General features: G+C 45.6%; 1 protein-coding gene across 2 annotated transcripts; it reads right to left on the minus strand.

Annotated features, from left to right (window-relative positions):
• Nucleotides 1-13931: 13931 nt before the first annotated feature.
• On the minus strand, nt 13932-18882 carry LOC109752570 (uncharacterized). 2 transcript variants are annotated; one of them, XM_020311472.4, is made up of 5 exons: nt 18393-18882; nt 16621-16729; nt 16066-16303; nt 15353-15923; nt 13932-15250 (listed from the first exon to the last, which is right to left on the minus strand). In XM_020311472.4, the coding sequence occupies exons 3-5, from the start codon at nt 16192-16194 to the stop codon at nt 14295-14297; spliced, it is 1656 nt and encodes a 551-aa protein (XP_020167061.1). In that variant the 5' UTR covers nt 16195-16303; nt 16621-16729; nt 18393-18882; the 3' UTR covers nt 13932-14294. The 2 variants fall into 2 exon arrangements, with proteins under 2 accessions (XP_020167061.1, XP_073354223.1); XM_073498122.1 differs by lacking the exon at nt 18393-18882 and having other exon boundaries at nt 16621-16758.
• Between the last annotated feature and the right edge of the window lie 3910 nt (nt 18883-22792).

Here is a 22792-nt window from a genome sequence, read left to right on the forward strand (position 1 = left end):
TCTGCTCGCGGCCGCGTTCGCAACGTGCAGGTGTGCTATGGGCGATGGGCCCAGACCCCTGCGCGCTTAGGATTAGACCGGCGTGCTGACCGCTCTGTTGTGCTTAGGTGGGGCTGCGACGCGTTGATCTTACAAGGCCGGGCATGACCCAGAAAAGTGTGTCCGGCCAAATGGGATCGAGCGTGTTGGGTTATGTGGTGCACCCCTGCAGGGAAGTTTATCTATTCGAATAGCCGTGTCCCTCGGTAAAAGGACGACCCGGAGTTGTACCTTGACCTTATGACAACTAGAACCGGATACTGAATAAAATACACCCTTCCAAGTGCCAGATACAACCCGGTGATCGCTCTCTAACAGGGCGACGAGGAGGGGATCGCCGGGTAGGATTTTATGCTATGCGATGCTACTTGGAGGACTTCAATCTACTCTCTTCTACATGCTGCAAGATGGAGATGACCAGAAGCGTAGTCTTCGACAGGACTAGCTATCCCCCTTTTATTCTGGCATTCTGCAGTTCAGTCCACTGATATGCCCCTTTACACATATACCCTTGCATATGTAGTGTAGCTCCTTGCTTGCGAGTACTTTGGATGAGTACTCACGGTTGCTTCTCTCCCTCTTTTCCCCCTTTCCTTTCTATCTGGTTGTCGCAACCAGATGTTGGAGTCCAGGAGCCAGACGCCGCCGTCGACGACGACACCTACGGCACTGGAGGTGCCTACTACTACGTGCAGCCCGCTGACGACGACCAGGAGTAGTTAGGAGGATCCCAGGCAGGAGGCCTGCGCCTCGTTCGATCTGTATCCCAGTTTGTGCTAGCCTTCTTAAGGCAAACTTGTTTAACTTATGTCTGTACTCAGATATTGTTGCTTCCGCTGACTCGTCTGTGATCGAGCACTTGTATTCGAGCCCTCGAGGCCCATGGCTTGTATTATGATGCTTGTATGACTTATTTATGTTTTAGAGTTGTGTTGTGATATCTTCCCGTGAGTCCCTGATCTTGATCGTACACATTTGCGTGCATGATTAGTGTACGGTCAAATCGGGGGCGTCACACTTGAGTTATATTTGAAGGATGTGTCCATAGGCATTTCTTGAAGTTCATGTGTTGGTTTCAAGGATTTTATGTGGTGACCAAGGTGTTATTAAGGAATTATCCAAAGATTGGTCATGTGAGAGTTGAGCTTATTGCAAGCATGTCTTGGAGAAGAAGATTGTGTGATCATTCATGTATATCTTCAAGACATCATCCAAATGAAGAGAGTTGAAAAGATTCATGGTTGATCAAGACTAAGTCAAGAGTGAATCAACTTGATCAACTCACAAAGCGTAGAAGATGTACCGAGAGGGATCAAGCGATCCCATGGTGTGGTAAGCATTGTCAATTACGCTTTGTGTACTAACCCATGATCTTCGTGAGAGTTCTTTGTGGGGTTAGGTTGCGGTGTGCAAGTTCAAGTGAAACATCATGAAGAGATCAAATTCTTGAAGCTTGCCGTCCATTGTGGTGACAATGGACTTGTGAAGATGTTGTGGTGTGCAAGTTCAAGTGAAGCATCATGAAGAGATCAAATTCTTGAAGCTTGCCGTCCATTGTGGTGACAATGGACTTGTGAAGATGTTGCGGTGTGCAAGTTCAAGTGAAGCATCATGAAGAGATCAAATGCTTGAAGCTTGCCGTCCATTGTGGTGACAATGGACTTGTGAAGATGTGCGGAAGAGTGGCTCACCCATAGTGGAGCATGGGGGAGCAATCAACTAGTCTTCATCGAGCCAACGCAACCAAGAAAGGTGGTCCAACTTGAGGGAGTCAAGATCGTCATCATCTAGCTCAAGTGGACCATGTGCAAGGCAAAGGTTTGCTCTTGATAGGTTTTCTATTTTACCGGTCTCATGATGGTAGTTGGGAGACCGGGTTATAGGATCGATTGCAGTACTATCAAGGGGGGTCTCGATGAGTAGCTTGATCGTATCGTTCATAGAGAGCTCAAACCATTGCGTCCTTGCATCATCTTTATTGGTTCTTGTTTGGTTCTTCTCTTTGTGAGTTTTGGAGCTTATGGTCATCTTGATGACAAGCTCGAGTTCATCGAAAACAGAGTTCACTCGCATCTTCTATGATGTTTTCGATGTTGGAGGTTATGCCGGTTCTTCTCGGTTGGAGGTTTCACTCCTCTATTTGTTGGCATACCTCCCCTGCCTCTTCGATGTTTTGATGCTACTCGTCTTCCTCTATCCAACAAGCTTGAGTTTGCTCAATTCGGAGCTCATTTGCAGAAGTTATGGCAGTTTTGGTTTCCTAGCGGTAGTACCGCGGGCCGGAGCGGTAGTACCGCTTGGGTGCTACAAGCGGTAGTACCGCTCTAGAGTGGTAGTACCGCTCCAGAGCGGTAGTACCGCTGGTAGCCCCCAGCCGTAGTACCGCTGCGGTCTCGTGCTAGTACCACCTCGATTCGAGGGGTCTTTTTTCGTGTCGGGTTTTACGGTACTAGCCGCGGCAGTGGGGGCCGTAGTACCGCTCGTATGCAGTAGTACCGCCCTGCCACCGCGGTAGTATCACGCTGGGCCCAGCGGCAGTACCGCGAGGGGGAGCGGTAGTACCGCTTATAGGGGCAAGCGGTAGTACCGCTGGCCAAGCGGTAGTACCGCTCTCTGCGGGGCTGAAGTGGGGGTAACGGTTGGATTGTTCCCCCCACTATATAAGGAGGTCTTCTTCATCCTTTGAGCTCGTGTTCTTCCCCCATTGTTGACCTTCTTCGAGCTTGCTAACTCTCAATCCCTCCATGGATTCTTGCTAGTTTTTGAGGGAAAAGAGAGAGGAGATCTAGATCCACATTTCCACCAATCACTTCCTCCTCTATGTGAGGGGAACCCATTGGATCTAGATCTTGGAGTTCTTGGTGTTCTCCTTCTTGTTCTTCCTCTCATTTTCCTCCCTAACATTAGTTGCTTCGGTGGGATTTGAGAGAGAAGGACTTGGGCACTCCGTGTGCCCTTGCCATTGCATTTGGTGCATCGGTTTGAGTTCTCCACGGTGATACGTGGAAGTTACAAGTTGAGAAGCTTATTACTCTTGGGTGCTTGGTGCCCTTGAGCTTGTTCCTCTTGGGTGCTTGGGCGCCCTAGACGGTTGGTGGTGTTCGGAGCTCAATCGTTGTGGTGTAAAGCTCCGGGCAAGCGTCGGCGTCTCCAATTAGGTTGTGGAGATCGCCCCAAGCAATTTGACGGGTTCCGGTGACCGCCCCCAAGGGTTGCCAAAGTGTACGGGTTCGGTGACCGCCCCCAAGGGTTGCCATTTGTACGGGTTCGGTGACCGCCCTCAAGGGTCCCTTAGTGGAATCACGGCATCTTGCATTGTGCGAGGGCGTGAGGAGATTACGGTGGCCCTAGTGGCTTCTTGGGGAGCATTGTGCCTCCACACCGCTCCAAACGGAGATTAGCATCCGCAAGGGTGTGAACTTCGGGATACATCGTCGTCTCCGCGTGCCTCGGTTATCTCTTATCCGAGCTCTTTACTTATGCACTTTACTTTGTGATAGCCATATTGCTTCTTGTCATATATCTTGCTATCACCTAGTAGTTTATCTTGCTTAGCATAAGTTGTTGGTGCACATAGGTGAGCCTAGTTGTTGTAGGTTTTGTGCTTGACAAATTAACCGCTAGGTTTATTCCGCATTTGTTCAAGCCTAAACCGTAATTATTTTAAAGCGCCTATTCACCCCCCCTCTAGGCGACATTCACGATCTTTCAGAGTTGATCACGGGATGATGTGTTACGGAACGAGTAAAGAGACTTGCCGGTAACGAGATTGAACAAGGTATCGGGATACCGACGATCGAATCTCGGGCAAGTACTATACCGGTAGACAAAGGGAATTGTATACGGGATTGATTGAATCCCCGACATCGTGGTTCATCCGATGAGATCATCGTGGAACATGTGGGAGCCAACATGGGTATCCAGATCCCGCTGTTGGTTATTGGCCGGAGAACGTCTCGGTCATGTCTGCATGGTTCCCGAACCCGTAGGGTCTACACACTTAAGGTTCGATGATGCTAGGGTTATAGGGAATAGATATACGTGGTTACCGAATATTGTTCGGAGTCCCGGATGAGATCCCGGACGTCACGAGGAGTTCCGGAATGGTCCGGAGGTAAAGATTTATATATGGGAAGTCCCGTTTTGGCCACCGGAAGAGTTTCGGGCATCACCGGTAATGGACCGGGACCACCGGAGGGTTCCGGGGGTCCACCGGGAGGGGCCACTAACCCCGGAGGCCTGCGTGGGCCAAGTGTGGGAAGGGACCAGCCCCTAGATGGGCTGGTGCGCCTCCCACAAGAGGCCCAAGGCGCAGGGAAAGGGGAAGGGGGAAACCCTAGGCTCAGATGGGCCTAAGGCCCACCTAGGGTGCGCCCCCCCTCTCTCCCCCTCTGGCCGCCCCCCTAGATGCATCTAGGGCTGGCCGCACCCCTTGGGGGGAACCCTAGATGGGGGCGCAGCCCCTCCCCCTCCCCTATATATAGTGGGGGTTTTGGGGCTGCCAAAGACAATGAGTCTTCCTCACTCTTTGGCAGCCCTACCCCTCTCCCTCCTCGTCTCTCGCAGTGCTTGGCGAAGCCCTGCTGGAGTGCCACGCTCCTCCATCACCATCATGCCGTTGTGCTGCTGCTGGACGGAGTCTTCCCCAACCTCTCCCTCTCTCCTTGCTGGATCAAGGCGTGGGAGACGTCACCGGGCTGCACGTGTGTTGAACGCGGAGGCGCCGTGGTTCAGCGCTTAGATCGGAATCAACCGCGATCTGAATCGCTACGAGTACGACTCCTTCATCCGCGTTCTTGCAACGCTTCCGCTTAGCGATCTACCATGGTATGTAGATGCACTCGCCTTCCCCTCGGTGCTAGATTACTCCATAGATTGATCTTGGTGATGCGTAGAAAATTTTGAATTTCTGCTACGTACCCCAACAACTATATATAACCACCCTTCAAATGTGTTTCCTTAAAATTATAAACATAATGATGACATTTTAGTAGATCTATCTTGTGAAGTGAGTGAAACTTTTACTGAATCATCGGTTTGTAGCTTAGGGCTGGGAGGCATCAGGAAAGCCGTTAGCTCATGGATTGAGAAGGAAAGCATAGGTTTGCTCAAGCTCACAGGATTGTTATGCGTCAGGATACAACATCTGCAATGAACGTAGGCAGCATGGCAGAAACTACGACCATCTCTGCAGTAGCTTACTCTCCACTTCTCACCCACAGAAAGATGGACGTGCGGTTTAGCCCTCTTGTGGTGTGTAGACGACGCGAGCTGGTATATTTTGACGTGCATGGTTCGTTCCTTGCAGGGGGCTTGCTCCTCCCATACGCCATACCGGTCTCTTTTCTCTACAAGTGAGTAATTGCCAGTGCTTTGCAGTGAGTCATATATATTTGACGCATCGGTGTTAAACCTATAAAATCCTCCGCACATTAGAGCAAGGTTAATGGTAGAGCCAAGTGTTGCCTATATCTTGTTGCCATGTCATCTACTGCCAGCCTAATAGCCAACATGTATAGTAGTTAGTTAAAAAAAAAGTACTTTAGTAATACGTGGCCACCTCACACTCTCACGATGTTTCTTGGAGCCCGTGTTGGAGTTGACTCTTAATTTGCAACCCACTTCCCTTCTCTCTCATCTTCTTTCTCATCCAACTTGGTAAAAATAAAATACTTTAATTCGTATAACCTACTTACATCACCTTAGTATACTTGCTCTTACCTCTTAGTATATGACCAGTTGACCACCCAAAAATCAGTTACTAACCGCACAACAATGCATACATATCAACCTTATTGATTAGAAAGATTCTTTTGATCTCTTTTAGTAGTGACCAGTCAGCTGAACATTTGGGAGTAGTAGTTTAATGCCCGAACTTTTCAATATTTTTGTAATAGTTTCCATTCATCGCCTTTGCTTTCGCATTGTCGTAATGTCAATGTTTGTGTTCTCGGCCACAACAAAGATAACGTTCTTTGCAATCACAACAAATCTATATACCTCAGAAAATCAAACTAAAACAAAGATCAAACCCCCGCTCCTCGTTTCTAAACAAGAGAAAATCAGTTACTAACCGCATAATAATGCATATCTATATATTATGTAATTCACTCTAGATAAATGAAAATCACATTACAAGTCAAATAAACTCAAAAGAACTGTCAATATCTTTGTCAAGCAGAACTCTAATTCCAAGATGGACATTCAATGTCTCCCTCCATCTTGGTAGCTAAAGAATGGTACTTTCTCCAAAAATAGAAGAGCATAGCAAAATGTTTTAGTAAATACATGGAGGCGGCGCGACATGAACACTCACATCACCGCATGACCACGAACACTGCAGTCAGCCGAAAAATAACTTTCTTCAACCAGGATCTTGATAGTACATTTTCAGCTCCATTTGTACATCTAGCAGCTTCATGACTTCCCAGTTTCACCTCATGATGCTTCTTTTCTTCTATGTTGACACCAATCTGTCAAAAAATCTTGGAAAAACAAAATAATAATCAGAAAAACAGTTCATAATAGCAATGACACAAAACAATTCAGAAAATCAAGGAGGGGATGAGGGAGGGCGAGGGAGGCGAAAGGAGGGAGGAGCCGGTTGGCCCAAGTCCAGCGGGCGGCGGTGGACCACCGATTCGCAGCAAGCCTGCAAATCCCACAGGTGGTATTGAATTTGGGGTGTTGATTTTGCAGGTCAATTGTTGATTGGGATACAATGCATGGGTTTGTTCGGTTGCATTTTTTATACATCGAAAGAGTCTGCTTCCATTGCGGAGGGGTGGAGCCCGCCCGCGATTTGCATACGTTAGTTGTTGTTTTTTGTCTGTCTTGTTCTTTTTCATGCACAGGAAGCTGTGACTTGTTACTGTATTAGAATGGCATTTGCCCGTAAGCTTGGTAATATATACATAATATTTTGAGGATGGATTGGTGCAACCTGTGTTTGTTTTGCACCGCTGCGGTGCCTTGTCTGCATGCCTGTTTTGGGCTTGTTTATATTGTGATTACATGCACCATCTAGAATTCATCGCACTGGAATCTGAAAGAAACAAAGGGTTTCCTACAACTAAATTAGTGTATTTGGGGAACCTGAGATTAATGTCGAGGGAGTTGTGGGGAGTGAAGATTCTTTTGCAGATTGTGGTACCATATATGGACTGGCTCACATGTGGTGATTATAAATGTTTTTGGGTAGTTTGGAACTCACATTGGTATCTTTACCGGCCGAGGCTTCGCTAGTGGCTCTCTATATATAACCACACTTCAAATGTGTTTCCTTCAAATTATAAACATAATGATGACATTTAACAGATCAATCTTGTGAAGTGAGTGAAACTTTTACTGACTCATCGGTTGTAGCTAGCTTAGGGCTGGGAGGCATCGGGAAAGCCATTAGCTCATGGATTGGGAAGGAAAGCATAGGTTAGCTCAAGCTCACAAGATTGTTCTGCGTCAAGATACAACATATGCAATGCACATAGGCAACATGGCAAAGACTACGACCATCTCCGCATTAGCTTACTCTCCATTGCTCACCCACAGAAAGACGGACGTGCGGTTTAGCCCTCTCGTGGTGTGTAAACAACTCGAGCTGGTATGTTTTGACGTGCATGGTTTTTCCTTGCAGGGGGATTGCTCCTCCCATACGCCATACCGGTCTCTTTAATCTACCAGTGAGAAGTTCCCACGAGTTACTTGTCAGTGTGTTCTTCACCGCAAAAAATAAAATGAAAATAAAAATAAATAAATTGTCAGCGTGTTGTAAGGGGTCATGTATATTTTACCGATCACGTCAAACATATACAACTAGAATGCCCACGCACATCATCCGACACTACTGACTTTATTTTTATCAGTGAATTACTTGTTCTTCTTTTACCCACTATCTCTATCTATCCCACCAATCCAAGCTTGCCACCTCATCAATGGTGCATCTAACCCACAATCACCATCCATATAGTAGAGCAAGTCAATGGTAGGGCCTGCACTATATCTTGTTGCCATGTCATCTGTAGCCAGCCTAATAGCCAATATGTATAGTAGTTAGCTAAAAAAGTATTAGCACTTTAGTAATACATGGCCACCACACACTTTCAAGATGTTCCTTGAAGCCCGTGTTGAAGTTCACTCTTAATTTGCACCCTGCGTCCCTTCTCACTCCTCTTCTCTCTCATCCAACTCAGCAAAAATATAATACTTTAATTCGTATAGCCCGTTTACATCACGTTAGTATACCCGCTCTTAGTATACGAGCACCCAAAAATCAGTTACTAACCGCACAACCAATGCATACATATCAACCTTATTGATTAGAAAGATCCTTTTGATCTCTTTTTGTAGTGACCAGTCAGCTGAACATTTGGGAATAGTAATTTAATGTCCGAACTTTTCAATATTTTTTATTAGTATTCTGTTCATCCCATCTGCTCTCGCATTGTCGTAATGTCAATGTTTGTGTTCTTCGACCACAACAATGATAACATTTTTTCACGATCACAGCAAATGTATATACCTAAGAAAGTCAACCTAAAACAAAGATGAAACCCCCGCTCCTCATTTCTAAACAAGAGAAAATCATTTACTAACCACATAATAATGCATATCTATATATTATGTAATTCACTCTAAATAAATGAAGATCGGATGGATCCCCCCCTTTCTCTCTCGCGACCGCGTCGCCCCCCCCCCCCCCCCCCCCCCCCCCCCCGCGGGCGAACAGCCTCGCGTCGGGCCTCCTCCCTCCAGGCTCCCCCCTCCCTTCTTCCTCCTCACCGCCGTCGCCAGCGCCCGCGGCCGGCTTGGCCCTGGGGCTGCTGGTGGCGGCGGCCTCCTGGCCCTTCCCCTCCCGGTCGCTCTCCGGCACGGGCGGAGCGGCTCCGGGGGGTGCATCTAGGCGGCGGCGGTCTGGCGTGGCGGCGGGGCTCCGTGGCGCATGCAGGCGAGCAACTGGGCGGCGCCGCCGCCGTTGGCGGCGGGGCGGCGCGGCGGCGGGATCTGGCGTCGTCCACTCGGCCCAGATCTGGGCCCTTTGGGTCCCATCTGGGCCTGGGCGGGCCGGCGGCGGGGATGGCTCCGGTGTGGCTTCTGGGAGGCGGGGGAGATGCGACGCGTGGCTGGGTGACGGCGGCGACGACGCCGGCCTGCTGCATCGCGGCCGGCGGGGCTTAACGGTCCCGCTTCGGGCCTGGCTGGGCCAGGGGTGGCCCGGCATGCCCCGCTGCCGCGTCTGGACGGCTACCGCGACGGTGCCGGAGGCACGGGCCTCCCGCACGACGGCGGTGGAGGTGGTTCCCTCCCGCTCGGCGTCGATGTTGCTGCTCCCGTCGTGGTGAGCTTCTCTCCGGTCCTCTTGGCCTCGTGGTGGTGTTCGTAGCGAGGCGGCGTGGGTGGCGGCGTTACTGCGTTGGCGCATGGTGATGGGCGATGGTTTTGGCGGGTCGGTTCCGTTCGGTTGGGCGGTTGGGGTTGGAATGCGGGAGAAATCCCTGGCGGCTTCGGCCCCGACGCGGTGACACCTGCGGGTGCCACCATTCCTCCCTGGAGGGTGTCGGTGGTATCCACCCCCCACCTCCCTCCGCGTGCCCGGGGAAACCTGAGGACTCGTCCGGGCAGCAGCGTCGTCGGCGTCGCATCCCTTCTTGAAGGTGCTGCTTGGTACGCGGCGGATCAGAGCCTCGGTTGGTGGTGTTTTGTTTCCGGTGGGCGCCGCGGTGGCGGGTCATCCGCGCTTTGCCAAGCTGCCGTGGTTGGCATTTGTTTCTTCTTCTTTTTCTTTTGGTGTGTTGTGCTGCTCGCCACAGCGTTATCTGTACTCGGTGTTGGTTGCTTTGGAATACAAAGCGGGGGGAAACCCTTTTTCGGTAATAAATGAAGATCACATTACAAGTCAAATAAAGTCAAAGGAACTGTCAATATCTTTGTCAAGCAGATCTCAGTCAAACAACTAATTCCAATATGGACATTCAATGTCTCCGTCCATCTTGGTAGCTACAGCATGGTTCTTTCTCCAAAAATAAAAGAGCGTAGCAAAATGTTTTAGTAAATACATGGAGGCGACGCGACATGAACTCACATCACCGCAATGACCACGAACACTGCAATCAGCCGATAAATAAATTTCTTCCACCATGGCGATCCACGAGCTGGACGCGTTTTCATCCACCATCTGGCGCAGCTTTGCCCCGGGGAAGTGCAAGTTCTTCTTATGGTTGTGCCACCGTCGGCGCCTCCCGTGCGCCGCCCTGCTTCACCGAAGACATATCATCGACAGCGCTGCCTGCACGTTTTGCGGTGAAGAGGAGACCCTGGTGCATTTGCTGTTCGGGTGTAGCCATGCTTGCGCTGTCTGGGCCGTGATCACCCCGGGTGCTGCGCCAGCTCCCTCTGTTGAAAGTCTGTGCGCAGCTCGGGGTGCGGGCCTGCCGGATCCTCCCCGCCTCAGGGCAACGGTGAGTATTGCGATTCTCTGGAACATCTGGAAAAGCAGGAACGCCAGGGTCTTTCGTGGTCAGGACCTCCCTCCGCTTGAGGTTGTTCGCTGCATTGCTGCCGATGTCTCCCTTTGGAGATGGAGATGCTCCCGCACCATCTGCAAGACGATCCTGGAATCTTGGGTGCAGCATTTTGCTGCCTTGCTGTAGGTCTTAGACCTGCCTCCCCTCCCCCCCCCCCCCCCTCTCTCTCTCTCTCTAGTGTCTCCCTCTCCCTGTAAGTCCGGTTGGAACTGATGATATGAAAAATTCAGGTGGGCAGTCTTCCTCTGCCCCCGGTGACGTTTCAAAAAAAAATTCTTCAACCAGGATCTTGAGAGTACATTTTCAACTCCATTAGTACGTCTTGCAGCTTCATTTGTACCCAGTTTCGCCTCATGATGCTTCTTTTCTTCTATGGTTGACACCAATTTGTCAAAAAAATCTTGGAAAAAAAATCAGAAAAGCAGTTCATAAAAGCAATGACACAAAACAATTCAGAAAAGCAAGGACGGGATGAGGGAGGGGGAGAGAGGAGAAAGGATGGAGGAGCCGGTCGGCCCAAGTCCGGCGGGCGGCGGCGGACCACCGGTTCGCAGCAAGCCTGCAGATCCCACCGGTGGTATTGAATTTGGGGTGTTGATTTTGCAGGTCAATTGTTGATTGGGATATAGTACATGGATTTGTTCGGTTGCATTTTGTATACATCGAAAGAGTCTGCTTCCCGGTTGCGAAGCTATTCACTGCGGTGGGGTGGAGCCCGCCCGCGATTTGGATACGTTAGTTGTTTTTTTTTGTCTGTCTTGTTCTTCATGCACAGGAAGCTGTGACTTGTTACTGTATTAGAGCTGCGTTTGTCAGTAAGCTTAGTAGTAATATACATACTGTTTTGAGGATGGCTTGATGCATCCTCTATTTGCTTTGCACTGTTACGGTACCTTGTCTGCATGCCTGTTTTGGGCTTAATTATATTGTGATCACATACACCATCTAGAATTCCTCGCACTGGAATCTGGAAGAGTTCCGCAACTAAATTAGTGTATTTGCGGAACCTGAGATTAGGTCGAGGGAGTTGTGGAGAGTGATTTTTTTTTGGCGAATTGTGGTACCATATATGGACAGGCTAACACGTGTGGTGACTATAAATGTTTTGGAGTAGTTGGGAATTCACATGGTATCTTTACCGACCGAGGCTTCGCTGGTGGCTCTATATAGAGAGGTAACCACACTTCGAATGTGTTTGAGTCAAAGAACATAGAAACACAATGATGAGATTTAGAAGGACATCCCCACATCTATCTTATGAAGTGAGTGTAAATTTGTTTTACTGAATCATCGGTTGTAGCTAGCTTAGGGCTGGGAGGCATCAGGAAAGCTGCTAGCTCATGGATTCTGAAAAAGATCGCATTGGTTAGCTCAAGCTCACAAGATCGACGGGGAGAGGTCGCATTGGTTAGCTCAAGCTCACAAGATTACTCAATGTACAATGTACGTAGGCAGCATGACAGAACCTGTGGTGTGTACACGTACGGCGTCTTTTAGCCACTGTCTCCAGCTCTGCTTCACCCATCCAAGCTTGCCACCGCATCAATGGTGCATCTAGCTCGCAATCACTCTCCACAATGACCACACAAAAAATTAATGGCATAACAATGCATAACATATCAACATTATTAGTTAGAAAGATTCTTTTGATATATTTTTTTGGTGACCAATCAGTTGAATATTTGGGAGTAATAATTTAATGTTTGAACTTTTCAATATTTTTTATTAGTATTCTGCTCATCCGCTCTTGCTCTAGCATTGTCGTAATGTCAATGTTTGCATGCTTCGACCGTAACAAAGATAACATTTTTGCGATCACAACAAATGTTTTTAAGGTATATACCTAAAAACAAATGTTTTTAAAAAATCACTAAGGTATATACCTAAGAAAATCAAACTAAAACAAAGATCAACCCCCACACCTTGTTTTTAAACAGGAGAAGTCAGTTACTAGCCACATAATAATGCATATCTATATGTTATGTAATTCACTCAATTGAAAATCACATTATAAGTCAAATAAACTCAAAGGAACTGTTAATATCTTTGTCAAGCACATCTCAGTCAAACAAGTAACTCCAAGATGGACATTCCATGCAGATGCCGGAGGTTTTAACCTCCTTTTCGAATGAAAAAAAAGGACAAAGGGGCATAAGTTATACAGATCTAAATCAAAACTAGTAGTACAGTAATGCTGAAGGAAGTGTTTTATTTTTATTTTTTTGCGGGAAGGAAGAGCTTGTAGGCAAGGTTACACTTGCAATGATGTGGGATCTCCGCATCACCAGCACCGGTTGTCTCAAATTCTTTTTTATTTTGTATATATATGATGGGACAAGTCCAGTGAAATCCTATAAACAAAGTTCAAGTCTCAATTACAGCATGAGTCTTCAAGTCCGATGGTCATATACTTGTCTTTCCCAGTGGAGCTTAGATTTGACATATGGAGTAGGAGTACAGCCAGCACTAACAATAGCTTGTTTGAAAACTTGTAAAAAGAGCTTGCAAAGTACTTGCATCCATAGTGGAAGACTGCAGCCTGAGAGTGCATTGTAAGTCGTGATACATTTTTCCCTCAAAGACTATCATTAGAGTCGGAAGTACAGGAACTTGGCAACAAATCGGCAGATTTAAGAGTCATGTCATTAGAGTTGAACACTCCTCTTATAGAGTAAATTCTGCATGCAGAGCACAAGTCTAACCATGAACAGTTGAAGCATCTAGATGTAGCACCAGCTGATGAATCTGTTAATTTGGTCATCCGTAGGTTTTGTATATATGGTCCTGGAGATGTAATTCTAGCCAGATGGAAAAAGCTCACCAAAACTCTTTGATGGCAACAAGTGTCCCCATCAGAGGAGTTTTTACCTTAACCGGTGATTTTCGAATAATCGTGTTTCGCTTCATTTTGAACATCGGGCCAACCAAGGCTTCTAGATGAGCCTAGCAAAAGCAGAAGCCCAGCCCAAGCCCCGGCCCAACCAGATGTCAGTAGGACCCCAGCAGAGTGTTCTAGACCCCCCCTGTTTGAAATACTGAACTTACAACATACTTCTTCCCCTAAAAAAAAAAAACAAAAACATACTTCTTCTATCTCAAAATTGCTTAAGTGATACATGAACTTTTCTATTAAAAACAGAAAGCCTTGGCTCCAATACGTTGTATGGTTCAACCACCTCTAGCAGAGCTTAATCAACGACCTGCTCAGCTTGAAAAGTATACCACAAATGACAGCTTGAGATAACAATAGCATCTGCATTTTGCTAAGCTCTGTTCTCCAGCAACTCAAAACATAACATCGCATCACGCCGTCAACATGCCAGCATGGCCAGGAGCTAAATGGAACCACCAGAGCACTCAAAGGCGGTGATATTCAAACAAAGCATTCATTCAAAAAAGAAATCCTGAACCAGAATTTGTTGTAAAACAAAGGTAACAAGAAAGATGTTTACGTTTCTAGAGCCCGCAATAGAGTTGTGAACTATAGGGCTAGTTCCTCATTTCTCTGAAACTTCTTACTCCCCCCGCTCCATATTAATTGTCGCTGATTTAGTACAACTTTGTACTAAATCAGCGACAATTAGGATCGGAGGGAGTAGTAGATTCCCATCAACTAAGAAATCTAAAGTTAAATCTGAACCTACATAATGTCCTTCTGGATGTCTTCTTGAGGTGTCGCTATGCTTGAATTGGCTTTATCGGAAACACAGTCTTTGGTTTCGAACTGTTGCAGCGTCAAAGCTTCAGAGTCGTATCAACATTGTTCATTTCACTACTACAGACCACTGTGCTCTCCCCTGATGTTGCAAGGCCAGCAAACCAATGCAGAATATTACCTTGAGGTGGTCCTGCTTGGAATTCACCCGTATGCATGACCATGAGATTCTTTGCTGCAGCAGTGGAAGGACCATCTGGTTCTTCAGGAACACTGTCGCCTTCTGACTGGCGGGCATCCATCTCTGTAACATCCATGAACGGCAGTGCAACGTTCAGGTCAATGAGGTTTCTGACACTGGTGCCATCCTTCTTGTTCTGGAATTGCATTTCCAAGTCAGCTACACCCTTGCTCAAGGGTGTGCTGTCTGCGCCCATGTGTGTAGTGGACGAAGTTGATGGGCGGTGAGAATCTTTCTCGGTGGCTGCACTAATAGTGAAACCAAGAATTCTTGTGCTACCTCCTGAATAACCCATGGAACCAGGCGAAATCTGGGAATGCCGATTCTCATGACTCGGTAACACTTGTGATTTCTTCATGGTGATTTTCTTCGTCGAGTTTCGCAGCTTCTTTCTGTCCCACAAGACTTCCTTTGATGCATTCTCACTTGCTTGTCCCAGAGTGGCAGTTGCATCACGAGGACCATTGTTCAGATTCACATCCTTGGGACAATCATAAAATGGGGAAGGATGTTGATACTGAGCCCCTCCAGGAATCTCTGATGAATGAAGGCGGTGATACCTTTGAAATGTTGGAAGTCGGCCATTCTGAGCGCTGGGCAATTCAGCGTCAGCATAATGCCTCCTAGTCGTGTAATCTGTGGCGCTGCTTTGCCATAGAGATCTGGGTGCAGCATTGGAGCTGGATGCTGCAAATATTCCTGGATTGACGATGCTAGAGCTGGACTGGTAATGCGCGGTTGAGGAATCAACACCAGTTTTCTTGTGTGTGAGCCACTCCATGCCACTGCTTCGATCTAGAAAATGAAAATAAGATACACTTAGTGTGCATTGATGCTTAGAAATTGGTTTAAAACATAAAGATATACGAGTTTCTAAATAAATTAAGAAAATATTACCTTTTAATTTATGGCCATATGAATAACACTGGTTCTTAGAACTGGAGGCACCCACACTTGGGAAGTTTGTTTTCTTCATAGTGCTAGATGACCCTATCACTTTTTTGTTCAAAGCATTCACTGTTGAGACACCTGATGGCTGTAAACCAGTGGCCCAATTCTTGTCCATGGGTGAGGTGCGTTCAATGCTAAGCTTCAGATTTGTACCAACAACTGAACCACTATTTCTTGGCAAACTCTTTGCAGGGTTCTCCCATACTGTCACCACATCATCATCACTATCATCTGCGTCAGCTGGAACCTGAAGGAGCATTTCTTTTGTGGACCCGCTATTGCTATGCCTCATAGACACTCTGTTCAAGCTACGCTCTATATTTTTTCCCTTCATGAATTTTCCAGAAGGTTTCCTCGTATCATGTCCTGCAGGAGGCCCCATTTGCTGGACTCTTCTTATACCCCCAGATGGTAATGAATATGATATGGCTTTAGAATATCCCTTTGATTCACCTCCTCGGCATTGTAATGCCATTAGGTCCTTCTGAACCTTGTACAGACGATGAAGTTCATAGACCTATAAATAAAGGTGTCAAAACCGTACAGGAATGAGAAACAATTACGCCTATGGACAAATATAAGAAAAAACACATCACTTGCATATGTAAGCAATCTCTAGACTACTGAAAGCACATAGTATGGGTAATGTCATAATCTACCTGTTTCCGGAATGTAGCTTCCTGTGCAAGTATAGTCTGCTTTAGCATTTCCTTCTCAGCATATGCAGATCCATTTGTGGGTGTTACTGTGAAGCGGTTACTAATATGCTCAATTGGTTTATTCTCCATGTGTTATGATAACCACCAATTGCCTTTCAAGTTTACTCTACAATCTGCAAGTGGCCGAGTACAGAGTATTCTGGAAGATAGGTCTTGCCTTCAACTTTTGTTCCTGGTCCTAATAAATATCCACAGATAAATGATGGGTTATTGTAGTATCATCAAATGTATATAATAAGAAGGATATTTAGAACAAAATAAATGCATGAACTTGGTATCCTTTTTCTTTTGTGACTGATTTGGTATATTCAGTCAGAGCATTAAAATGGTTCAACATGTATGATTTGCACACTCATACTACACAGTGGCAATTAAGGCGTTAGGAACCCAACCAAGTATGACTTCACACCACAGCAAAGATCCATCACTTGACAGATACTCGGAAAATTCTGATCAACAAGCGATAGAAAACAAGAAAGGATGCCTTGTACTTACAAAGTTCTCGAATGTGAAGCAATGGTGTACAAGGAGTTTTATCCAGCCAAGAGTCCTTAGACCACAAGAAACTGGATTATGTCTGCTGGCTTAATCAATTCCTCCTTATCTGAAGCAGACAAAAGCGGTTAGCTTGCCTCAGCAAGAGACCTCAAAGTTGGCATTTATGGAAAGTAAGGACACATACATAATAATGAAGATGAAAATAAATGCAAAGCGAGGAAAATCGTAGACAAGATCCAGATCTGTAACAAAATGTGACAGGAAAAGGATTCCGAACATGAAATGTGCAGAAAACAGAACTTTACAAAGCAATTCCACGAACCTTCACCTCCACAAACAAACAGTTGAAGAGAAACTAAAAGAAATAGGAGACACACAACAAGAGGGGGCAAGGCAGGATCAACAAGCAAGGAAGAATAGAGGTAATCTCCCCGTGCCCCCACACCTTTCTGCCCAGGGCGTACCAAAAGATCGTAGCAAAAACAAATAGATGGGAAAGAGCAGATTTCGCACAACAAAATCAAGCATAACAGCGCAGAGACTAGAGAGCTAAACTCCCGAAAACACGAGAGAATTTTCAGCTCACCTTATCACCAGGAGAAGCCCACGATACTGGTGAAAGATGTCCGTCTACCCTTTTTGTAGATAACCTTGAGGTGTTTCGTTCTTTATTAGGAGTGATTATAAAGATTTGATTACGATTCAATGACAACTCGACATGGACACTGATGAGCTCATTTGGCCTTTCAATGCTTTTTGTTTCTAGTGCTATATTAATGCATAAATTTATGAGAGATTTCGTCATTTTGGGCTGGATTTTGAGCACATTCAATTACATGTAACTGACCCGTTGCTTCATTTTTTTAGAAGGTATTTTCTCCCCCGGGTGGTTGGAGTGACACACGTCCCCCTATGTGACACGGTACACTCACTTCCTTTGTGCCAGGTTCATCTACAAGCTATATCTGAACCATTTAGTGTGCATTCTGACTTGTGCTGTGTGCCGTGATTCCAGTTGTATGCAATTTTTAGATGGTGTACTTTGGTGAATTTGCTAGAAATTCTGACATGGTTCAAGGTGATTTGACTTGCTACATGTATGTGGATGAGCGGGATGCATTTGTGGGGCATGTCATAAAACATGATCTCTCTAAAAGAAGATACATGTGATTTTCGGATGCCTTTATGAGAAGAAAAGTAAAAGACAAGTCAACTTTTTGTCTTGATTATCATGGGGAGATTGTATTAACATGTTGCGTCCATATAAAATTGGGTGACATTTCTTTAAAAAAAAATCTTGAGTATTGTTTTATGTGAAAAACTTATTTCGCACACAATTATATCATTCTCATCATTTGCAGGCATGTTGCAGAACAAAATAATTTACAATTGTATCTTTAAACTTCTAAAACATCTCGCAAACCATTTATTTCTTGTTCCTGATAGACATTCTGCTTGGTAACTTAAATATTCTGGTTTGGTGCATCCCAAAACTCATAGCCCTGTCAATCTCCTTTTTTGAAGGAAATGCTAATGTATGACCCAGATGCATGCCAAACAAAAAACATCATGTGTGAATAGTTATCATAAATATCACAGCAACCTAAATCAGGCTTCTTCATATCTTAGCAGTGAGTTAAAACTTGAAACAGGAGAAAAAAAAAACCTTATAACATAGCATGCCATTAACATGTATACAAAGCATGAAAGACAACAAAAAAAGTACAAATGGATGATTTATATTGTTGTATGAGATACAAGCTTGATACCTGACTCAGAATTTTACCCAAGACTGTATGCTGCTTCATCTCTAAGACATTCTTATGAAGTGGTACAGTGGCCACCTCCCCCTGTCGCACGATCGCAGCCATGGCCGTGCTCCAGGACATGATGTCCCATCTCGGCATTTCCTCGAACACCTTGCTGGCGTCCAAGAACCCGCCCCGTTCCTGGAGCATGCGTTGATCAGCGCGTTCCTGAGCGCATGTGAGGAGATAAGGTTGGAAGCGGCGAGCAGGTCGGGGTGGAGACCGTGCTCAAGCAGTTGCGCATGGTGGAGGTGCGGCAGGACACTGGGGCAGTAACGATAGGTGCTGCTCCACGAGCCGGCGCCGCGAAGGTGCACCTCATGGCGGCGGTGGTGGACATTCGCGGTCGGTTTAGCGGTGGCGCCGCCGTGGTTGCCGGTAAAGAAGGGTCAGTGGTTGGCAGTTATTGCCGGAGAGGGGAGGGGAGCTGCTCAGGCGAGGAGAAGGGGGCAAAGGAAGGGGAGCTCCCTCGATTGCATTTGAAGAAAAAAACCAAAAAGTCGCAAAAAATCATGAATTCAAAAGTGTTCACTGATTTTGAAAATAAATTCACGAATTTTAAAAAAGGTTCATCTATTTTGATTTTTTATCAAATTGGGAAAAGGTTTATGAATTTTCAAAAACAAATCCACAAATTTGAAACATCGATTTTAAAAAAAAACAGTGATTTTGAAAAAAAAAAGGTTCATCGATTTGAAGGAAAAGTTCATGAATTTTTTTAAAAAATCATCGAACTAGGAAGAAGAAAAAAAGGAAAAACAAAAAAGGAAAGAAGAAAAGACGAAAAAAGATGTATGACATCAGATCAGAGTAGGTGGCGTGGTGGTTACTGCAGCGTACCTCGATGCGGGAGGTCCCTGATTACCACGAGTGCGCTTTTTTGCGGGAGGCGCTTGTTCGATTCACCAACAGAAAAAAAGGTAGATGGGCTGGCCCAACGCGGAGGGTGTGTGTGTGCGCCTGTTAGCAAAATGCATACGAACGGGCGCCTGAAGGCCAAATAAAAAACACCCAGAGGAAGGGCGACTGTTGTCTCATGGGTTCCAAAGAAGATGGACATGTGCGCGTGCGGTTGAGAGGGACAACCAATGGCAGAAATCAGTACCAAGGCTCGGAAGCAATCCCTTCACAAGTCACACTCGGCACTGAAAGCCTAGATTGACCCAATTGCGCGTACCAGGAGGAATTTTTTGAAGGCAAAGCATGATTTTTTAGATTAACAGTGTTCAGGCAAATCACCTGAGACGACACAAACAACCACTCGAAGTGGTACAATAGAGTCTCAACCAATGCTCTCATTTGGCAAACACGTACGGCCAATTTAAGCTGACTCATGTGCAATAGAGTTTGCATTACATCTACAAACACTAACTCGCTGCTTAGAGAACCACATTTTCAAATGAAATTTATTATCTTCAATTGCAGCAACATAAGGTGAGGAGTGTGCCTTCCTCATATCCATGGCTTTAGCTAGAAGTTCAGAGTCTGTCTCACACACCACTCTAATTGCTCCCTCGAGACATCCAAGTATCCAACCCAACTGCGAGAAGTTTAGCACTCAAAAATCGAATAGCAAGAGAGTGGAGCGCGTGAGAGCACATCAAGTGTGCATTCATAATTTCTCTAAATGTAGCATAATACAATTACTCATTTGCTATACTTTTCCGGGTTCAGACATTCATGAAGAAGGCATATAAACCGGTTTATTTGGAAATCCGGCAACAGTAAAAACATTGTTTAGCTTGAATGCTAGCAAACAACATATGCACATTAGTCACCATAAACATCACTTCTGACCAAGTATGCCCTGGCTTGTACTTCCTTCTTATAGACAAAAAAGAAAATAAACTTTAAATTGATAACAAGAGCATGTGATGGCATACTCTATATTGTAAAAGTCGCTCCCAAAGTTAGTCCATGTGCTCAACCTAGTGTTTTGCCGCATATTAACTTTTTTGCAGGGTACCTCGTATTAACTTACCTTAGTTGTTTTGTCATAGAAACCTCACAACATCAAAAAAAATCTCCTGAGCGTTTTTTGTTAGGGATTAGTATAAACTAGGAAATGTTTTTTCAACCCGCTAGGATTCCTTGACCTGGGGGTGTTCAGCCAGGCTGTGTTGGCCCAGCAGGCGCGTGGCGTCCGGTCACTTTGTTGGAGACTTTGTGAAAGTGTATTGAAAGCATGGCACTACCCGCACTGGATTCTCGACATTGTACATTTTTTTTTTGAATGCGTCATCAACTTTCAGAACTGTGAAGCATGGTTTGGATTTCTCAAAAGGGGGTCATGTGGAGCATGGACGATGTGTAACGCCCCGGACACACTCGCCGGTGGTCGTTAGACTGACCCCACAGATCAATACTAATCTTTTCTGCGCACTTTGTCCTTACTCGTGGGCATCCGGGAGCAACTTCCCGGTCGGTCACCCATCCTGAAATTACTCCAAGCTGAGCACGTAACGCCCCGGACACACCCGCCGGTGGTCGTTAGACTGACCCCACAGATCAATACCAGTCTTTTCTGCGCACTTTGTCCTCACTCGTGCGCACCCGGGAGCAACTTCCCGGACGGTCACCCATCCTGAAATTACTCCAAGCTGAGCACGCTTAATTTTGGAGTTCTGTCCGAATGGGCTTCCGAAAAAGAAGGAATTCCTTATTGATATGAGTAGTCTATCATCCCTAATAAGCCAGGCTATCACATACACCCCCACTCAGAGGGACCGACGTCCTTGTCGGGCCACAGGAACGGTCCCTCTTGGCACATATGTCTGTGCATCCAGTCCGGTACATGTGCCATGCCGTGTGCCACGACGGGTCACAAACGTCATGAACAACATGACCGCACATCTGCCCGCAAACATCCTTGTAACCGCGAGGGTCGGCTCTGGTACCAACTTCCTACGCGCCTAAAATGCAATTGTGCCCCGATCACAAATTCATCACGTGATTGGGATAGAACTACATCTTGGGCGTTACACGATGGTTCACAAATAAATATTTGACAGGATAATTGGATTCCTTGGGATTTCTTGTTGAAAGCGATAGGGCTGAAGAAGGAGCAGGTTCAACTGATTTTCAAACTTGATTGACTATATTGCTACAACATGGGACGATATGCTACTCTTCTAAAATCAATTGGGCTTGCGTTATGAATATGATTACATCATGTATAAACTACTGTTATCATTATTATAAAAAAGGAAAAAGTCAAGTTTTGAGTTGTTGAGGTAGAAGGTTGGGCTTTCCTAGAGTTGAGAGAAGAAATAGATTACCAACAGTGAATTACTAGCATATGAAGCTATACTACCGTGGATCATAAAAGTGACAATGTGTTGACGCCTGAAGGGAAGGAGCTCTCAGGGAGCGAGATATATGGTATTGGGTGGTTGGAACGTCATAACAATGTTAACTTGAATTACACCACTAGCCCAATCCTTGTCTATATATAACCATACTTCCTATCTGATTGAATCAACTACTAAGAGTCCACACGTGTTCCAACATCTCGATGGAAGCAACACACCAATGGGGTGAGTGGAAATTTAATTGGCTCGTCGGTTCAAAGCTTGGGGCTTGGAGGTATTAGGAGGCATCCCGAATCCTCCGAACTGATGGTTAGCATGTAGTTCATTTTATTTTTAACCTGATGTTAGTGAAAAAGCACTGTCGTGCAGCAAGTAGCTATCTAGAGGGGAAATATTAATGAACGTGTGCATAATGTATTTATGGTCAGGATCATTCTGGTTATACTTGGTCGGAGAAGAGATTTCATGTTGAGGTTTTTTTGCCAGGAATTTCATGCTGAGGTGGATAGCGATAAGTACTATGTAAGGTGAGCTAACAAGTTGAGTTGCAGCTCTTTGTCCAAAAAGGCCAATTTGTAATTCTTGTCATAATTAGATCACCGTGCACATTGGCGTGCACAAGTCGAGTGGAAATTTAGCTGGCTCGTCATATGATTTAAGAGAATAACTGAAACTTCGGGTATGATTTATATGCATGTAGAAGAATATGATTTGTATCTGCACCAGGAGAAGTGTTGAGCAAATAAATTTGAGATTTATTTTGTGTGAATGTGTGATAGTAGCTCTGCTCATTCTATTAGAAGAAAGGGGAAACAAAAATATGTGTAGAAATACAACATCAAAGCAGTCACCAGGTAGAAGTGGAACACACCATGAGTATAAAATAAGACATGTGGATGCACATAGTTTATTTATTTGTTAGAAGGAGTAGATTAGGCTGGTCGCAGTGGTAGTATCATATATAACTAGTATCATGCATGCCAACTAGGCAATTTTGACGCGATGGCGTAAAATTAAATGAAGAAAGAGAGGGTTAAGTATCATATTATG

Source organism: Aegilops tauschii, chromosome 5 (assembly GCF_002575655.3).
Source record: "Aegilops tauschii subsp. strangulata cultivar AL8/78 chromosome 5, Aet v6.0, whole genome shotgun sequence".
Taxonomy (NCBI): domain Eukaryota; kingdom Viridiplantae; phylum Streptophyta; class Magnoliopsida; order Poales; family Poaceae; genus Aegilops; species Aegilops tauschii.